The 7666-nt window shown below is 37.3% G+C and overlaps 1 protein-coding gene across 3 annotated transcripts in view; it reads left to right on the forward strand.

Annotated features, from left to right (window-relative positions):
* The window catches only part of fmn2b (formin 2b), a 56340-nt gene that overhangs the window by 34978 nt on the left and 13696 nt on the right, over positions 1-7666 (forward strand). For all 3 annotated transcript variants that reach the window (XM_081392283.1, XM_081392284.1, XM_081392285.1), the window contains exons 11-12: positions 4556-4647; positions 5550-5679. In XM_081392283.1, coding sequence (XP_081248409.1) covers positions 4556-4647; positions 5550-5679 — 222 coding nt within the window. The remainder of the gene's footprint in view (positions 1-4555; positions 4648-5549; positions 5680-7666) is intronic.

Consider the following 7666-nt stretch of genomic DNA (forward strand, 5'->3'; position numbering starts at 1 on the left):
ATAGATCTCTCTCTCTCTCACACACACACACACACACACACACACACACACACACACACACACACACACACACACACACACACACACACACACACACACACACACACACACACACACACACACACACACACACACACACACACACACACACACACACACACACACACACACACACACACAATCTCACACTCACTCTCTCTCTCTCTCTCTCTCTCTCTCTCTCTCTCTCTCTCTCTCTCTCTCTCTCTCTCTCTCTCTCTCTCTCTCTCTCTCTCTCTCTCTCTCTCTCTCTTACTTACACACACACACACACACACACACACACACACTTAAGTTCTCCCTATCTCTCTCTCTCTCACTCACTCACTCACTCACTCACTCACTCACTCTTAGTTTCTCTCTCTCACACACACACACACACACACACACACACACACACACTCTCACACTCTTAGGTTCTCTCTCTCTCTTACACACACACACACACACGCACTCTCACACTCTTAGGTTCTCTCTCTCATACACACACACACTCACACTCTTAGGTTCTCTCACTCTCTTACACACACACACTCACACACACACACTCACACTCTTAGGTTTAGGGTCCAATTCTCCCTATAAAACTAGTTGCTTATTATCATGCATATTACTAGATTATTGGCTGTTTATTAGTGGTTAGGGTTACATATTAATTAGCACATATTAATGCATTATTCTGCATGACCATATTCTACATCCCTTAATCCTACAATGCCTAAACTTAACTACCTTACTAACTATCAATAAGCAGTGAAGTCGTAGTTAATAGTGAGAATCGGACCCTAATGTAAAGTGTGTCATCAAGTATGAAGGACGTTTTCTCAGTTCAGTGAATGATGGAGTCAGTGTTTCAGATCTGGGGAGAAATGTTTCTCTTGCGTCGTGATATTCAGTCCACACGAGTAGAGAGTTTCTCATCCTCTGTTTGCTGGAGATCACAGTCTGTCCATGTTTGTTTGTCTTCCTCTCTCTATTTCTAGATCATGTCACTTAATCTGAAACTGTGTTTGGATATCTCTCTAATTGTTTTTCTATTGGGAGTTTTATCCCAATTTTTTTAAAAGTAGTACTAATCCCCAGATTTCACATACATATAAAATAATTGGTTTTATTATTGAATTCTATCATTTTATCCAAGTTTAAAGGGTAGTTTTAATTGACAACATCATGACTACTACTGATGCTTTTCTACATTCTGATGTTTTTCATTGTTGGAGTTCGTGTTGAATGTGTGTCTGCAGTGATCATGTGACTCAAACACATCATGCAGGAATTTCATATCATAAATCACACATTTGAAGTCTAGATCAATGTGAAGAAATGTTCCTCAGAACAATATGATGTCTGAAGCAAGCAAACACGATGTCTGAAAATCTTCACATGCACAATCCCAAAATATATTCGGGATTGTGCAAAACAAATTCCCCAAACAGCACTTGTGGAGAAAATCACCCCATTTGAGCAGAGCGTTCTGACACATGCTTTGATTAAAGTAGGAAAAGTGCAGCTTTTGTTTTTAGTATGAGCTGCTTTTGCGTAAATATCATGTATTTATTTTAAAGCATCACGTGCCAAACTCAGTGAACTGTCGTAAGATTCGATCCCGATAGTCTTCAGATTGATCATCTGTCTGTCGAGGAGGAAACATTAAGATGTTTTCGTCTGGCTCGCTCTGTAATTATGAAATCCAGACCTCTTCCAACGGCACAAAAAAAGAAAAACATAGTCTTTTGCAGTCAGACTCCAGTAATGCACCTAATGATCGCACTAATGTGTTTTTCCCCCTGGTTTTATGAGTGCTAGTTTCCAGTCTGGCACGTATACAGATGTCAGACGCGTATATACATCAAGCCTCCGATCCTCTCGCAGTCGTATCTGTATATTGTCTTTGAGTTTGCGTTTGAAGGCGCTCGTGGCCGAGCCTTGGCGAAGCTGCTTCGTATTAAAAGTATTTACACTTAAAACGGCGTAAATGGGAGGCAGCGCTGGTGTAATCACCGCGTTTGAAGTGCCGTGTGTATATATATATAGATCTCCTGATGATGCTTAATGGAGCCGAGAACTTTTCCCAGAGTTTATATTCACGCCTGAGCCGTACACAAGTCGCTCTCCTGAACCGACGTGTTTGTCTTAGCCTCATTTCTCCTGTGCTTCTCTCTCGTGTCTGAGAGCGAGAGCAGTTTTCCCTCTTTGATCACCTTCCTGATGCCCCAAACCGCTCGGCTGTGTGCGTTTCTGTGCCGTTTGATGTCGGCGGGTTTGTTTATGAAGGTATTTATTCTGCAGTTCTGCTCCGAGGGAAACTCTGTGTCTGTGTGGCGAAGGCTGATTCTCCTGCACACCTAGTAAACCACGATGAGACGGGGAAACTTGCATTTTAAAGATCTGCTGCGCTCAAAACACTGATATGGGGTTTTTTTTCATCCATTTTGATCTTTATTTTGACATGATTGGTCCGAATGTCGTCTGATTAGATGTGCATATATAAGTGATGCAAATTTCATCTAATTGGATATGTATATACGTGATGCAAATTTCATCTAATTGGATATGCATATGCGTGATGATGCAAATTACATCTAATTAGATAATTTGCATCACGTATATGCATATCTAATTGGATATGCATATGCGTGATGATGCAAATTTCATCTAATTGGATATGCATGTACGTGATGCAAATTCCATCAAATTGGATATGCATATACGTGATGATGCAAATTTCATCTAATTGGATATGCATGTACGTGATGCAAATTCCATCAAATTGGATATGCATATACGTGATGATGCAAATTCCATCTAATTAGATAATTTGCATCACGTATATGCATATCTAATTGGATATGCATATACGTGATGATGCAAATTCCATCTAATTAGATATGCATATACGTGATGCAAATTTCATCTAATTGGCTATGCATATATGTGATGATGCAAATTTCATCTAATTGGATATGCATATATGTGATGATGCAAATTCCATCTAATTGGCTATGCATATACGTGATGCAAATTTCATCTAATTGGCTATGCATATATGTGATGATGCAAATTCCATCTAATTAGATATGCATATACGTGTTGCAAATTTCATCTAATTGGCTATGCATATATGTGATGATGCAAATTCCATCTAATTGGATATGCATACGTGATGATGCAAATTCCATCAAATTGGCTATGCATATACGTGATGATGCAAATTCCATCAAATTGGCTATGCATATACGTGATGATGCAAATTCCATCAAATTGGCTATGCATATATGTGATGATGCAAATTCCATCTAATTAGATATGCATATACGTGATGCAAATTTCATCTAATTGGATATGCATATATGTGATGATGCAAATTCCATCTAATTGGATATGCATATATGCAATGATGTACAGACAATCTGATTTGAGCTTCACAGCTGCTGTTTGTCTCAAATGCATTTTGGAGGTTATTTAAACATTATTAGCTGATCAGTAAAAATCCATGGTGACAATTTTTCAAACCAAATTGGGTTGGTTTATTCATTTTCTAATTAAATATGCACTCATTTGCATACATATCCAGACCAGAAATCTTAACATTTGCATAAAGCCAGTTTCAAGATTCTTGTTTGATTTTTGTTGGCATATTAGTGATAAAGGTTTTTGGATTCTGGAAATCTTTTTATCACTCATAAATCAGAAAATACTGTCAACAGCTAGAAAACAGAGTAAAATATTGTATAAATCAGGTGAATGATGTATAAACAAACCTTCAGAATATAGATATGGATATGTGTGTAAAACTGCTGAAGTGGAGATTTCGGACTTTAAAGAGATGGATTGAGATTGAAATCTACAGACACAAATAGATGAAATGCAACAAAAACACTTTTGTATGTTTTTCGTTTCACTAATCTGAAGGAGGACGAGCTATGTTAGTAAAGTAGACCACAGAACTGAGCAGTGCATGAACACATCATGTGTTTGCCTGTTGTGTGTCGCATGCGTTTTCTTCATCAGCGGCTGGACGTTCCTGAGGTTGAAATCTTAATCTCTCTGGTCTCTTTATAATGTGCTGTCGTTGGTTAGAGCGTATCTGTCTCTGTCTTTACTGTGTCAATCGCGTCTGGCTGTTTGATGTACTTTCACAATACCACATTCTCCATAATTTGCGGCACCAAACTCTGTTTCTGTTGTTCTTTCGCTCGGAGAGAGAAGGAAACTCATGAGACGGTGCAGCTTTTATTGGACTCTGGCTTCCTAACGACTCTGATTACGCTCTGTTCTCCTTCCAAACGAACACAAATAATAATGCGGCTAAACGCAAGAACACCACTGTGCATATTTGTGTAAAGTACAGTGGATGCTGTGAAAGCTGAACTGATTACACTGAGATTTTTGACCATCGTAAATAAATGTAGATGCTAGTGTTATTCTTTCAGTTTGTTGTCCAGAAGCAGTGCTGGTGTTTTTGAGTTGTGAAATCATAGTTTGATTGTGATGAAATGCTGTGTTGTGTTTTCAGAGAGCCCAGCAAGATGAGCTGGACAAAATCGAGAAACACTTCAAATCCTCAAAAGACAAAGAAGGAACCAAACCTCTGGACAAACCCGAGCAGTGAGGATCAAAACACACACATAGGAACACAATAACTTTCAAAGTTAACAGGGAACGTTCTTTCAAGGTTCAGTAATGTTAATCTAGCTTAAACGTTTGTTCAATTAGCTGGTATTTAATAATGTTTCCTTGCCCTTGAACGGACACATACACACACAATTGTCTAAACTTCCGTCTCGTCAAGTGTTCTCTCGGTTCTGTCATGAGTGAAGAGTTGAGAAAGAAACCGGATGTTTGTCAGTTTATTCGGTCTTAAAGTGACAGTAGCCTAATATTCCTGCTGTCGTCTGTCATTAATGTTAATAAAACAACAAAATACAGCTTTAACAAAGATGAAACTATATTTCATTTCTACATTTAAACATAGGTTTAATTATTCACTTCTGTGCCTGAACACTACTGTTAGACTTCGTAACTTTATTTAGTGTTCATCTCTGCTTGTAATTTGTCTATTAGTTCTTATTTTATTACTGACTGTTCACTTGTCTTTAATAATGTTTGAACTTTATCAGTTATGCTAGTAGTTTTAACCCTTGTAATGCATCTTATAATGCATTTTATGATCTTATGATTCATTATAACAGTGGTTACAATTAGTGTTGGAACGGATCACAAAATTCATGTTTTTTGAGCCACACATCAGATCAGTTAAAAAATATGAATTGCTATAATAGTAATTGCTTTTTCATTTATTACTTAAAGCTCACTTAAAGTTCTTCGATACCGCATTAAAATACATTTAGAATGCAATGCATGATATACAGTATATAAAGGTTTTGTTTGCTGGGAATGAGTCAGGTGATCTCTTTATTTTGTGGGGATTTTTTTTTCTTTAATGCAGAACTGTTCGAATGTAAAGCTCAAAATGCTTTATACCATTTGATTTTGTTTTTTGCTCACAGGTTTCTCCATCAGCTCTCCCAGATTCCTGATTTCTCCGGACGAGTCTTCTGCATTCTCTTTCAGTCGACCTTCTCCGAATGCATCTCGTCTGTTCAGCGCAAACTCCAGATTCTGCAGAGAGTCTGCAAGGTACTACAAACAAACGGCACAACAAACCACTGGATTAGTGTGATTCTGTCCAATTCTTAATCAAGCCTCTTGATTCTTTGTAATGATTCAAATTAACCAGTTGGTGTATCAAATACTGGAATCATTGGTCTGAATCAGGCAGACAACTCGCTTGTTCACTGAATCGACTCAGATGACTCACTTGCTCACTGAATCGACTCAGATGACTCGCTTGTTCACTGAATCGACTCAGATGACTCGTTTGCTCACTGAATCGACTCGGATGACTCGCTTGCTCACTGAATCGACTCAGATGACTCACTTGCTCACTGAATCGACTCAAACGACTCACGTGCTCACTGAATCAACTCAGATTACTCGCTTGCTCACTGAATCGACTCAGATGGCTCACTTGCTCACTGAATCTGCTTTAATAAGCTTTGTTAATGCTATTTGAGCATAAAAACACATTTATGGGACAGTTCATGACAGATTTTGCTGCTGATTTAAAATGTTATTTATTTGTGAGTAGGGATGTAAACGGTTAATCGATTATCGATTAATTGTCGACAAGAATTTACTCGATTAAATAAAATTATTGTCGGTTAATTGAACATTGCGAACGTGCACGAGATTCTCGCGGGCGGCGAGAGACCCGACACAAACTTGAGGCGGCAAAAAAGAAACCAAACATGAGGCGGTCAAAACGGAGGGGAATGTGGGAGCATTTCAGAAACAGAGCTGCCAGCCCTCACGCATCACACCACACATCCATTATCTCATGCACAGAAAAATCGCGAAGCTAGACAGAGGCGGGGTGCGTTTCCCGAAAGCATCGTTGGCCAACTATGGTCGCAAGTTCATCGCAATGTCCATTGAACTCTATTGGTAACGACGGAACTTGCGACCATAGTTGGCCAACGATGCTTTCGGGAAACGCACCCCAGGTTAGCTATGATATATAAAAACTCAGCTCTCAGATTCTGTCAATTTTATTACGAAATTCAAACAATAAATACCGTTTTGGCGCTTGTAAATGTTATGTGACAGATCCCATAGCGCACGTGAACCGATCATCTCAAACGCTACTAGCTAATAGTAAAAAAATAACACGAACACTGTTGAAAGATACAGTACAACTTACCGAAATGTATATTTCTCATACATAATATCGATCAATCAGTGTTTTTCATCAGCGTGAATAGGTCAATAACATAGCTGGAGAACAATTATCTCACATTTACCTCAGGAAAGCCATTTAATGAACATAATATAGGCTATAGCACGTAGTTGGCAAGAAAAGAAATAGCTATAGAGAGTATTTTGCTAAATATGTGTTCTATATTACATATTTTTTATATTTTTACTTGTATCATTAAATAAAGTTATTATAATAAAAAACGCATCATATTTAATTATTTTTAACCTTAAATAATAGCCTACTACCAGCTGATAGGGCTTTCTGTATGTTTACAGCATTAGGTGAGTTGTTTTTTTTTTTCTTGAGAAAAATTAATGTCTATCTTGTGTAGCCTACCTAATATTTATCCAAACGAGTCAATATTAAATAAAATCACAATACCGGTAATTGAATTGAAATAATAAAAAAGCGTAGCTTACCAGAAATTGTACCATGTAAACATTGTAACATGTTGTCACTAAACCTAATAAAATTCAGTTTAGTTACTAAAATGTTAGTGACAATCACAATACACTTATTGTGATGCAATTTTTTTTTTACAATTATTTAAAAAAAAAATTTATGTATTTTAATTTTCTGTGCATAATTTATTTTGTTAAACTACATAAATTCCATTATCTGTACCGTATCCCAACTGTTACAATAAAACATCAGTTGAGCAATATAACATGCATTTTTATTCAGTATAAGCAATATTTTGCTTTTTATGTTAAAGACACTATTGATACCGTGAGAAATTTACATTCTCAGGAAAATAGCCGCTTATCAATTAATCGTTAATCGATCGATAAGGTCAATCAACTAATG

Source organism: Scardinius erythrophthalmus (genome assembly GCF_964197995.2).
Source record: "Scardinius erythrophthalmus genome assembly, chromosome: 18".
Taxonomy (NCBI): Eukaryota; Metazoa; Chordata; class Actinopteri; order Cypriniformes; family Leuciscidae; genus Scardinius; species Scardinius erythrophthalmus.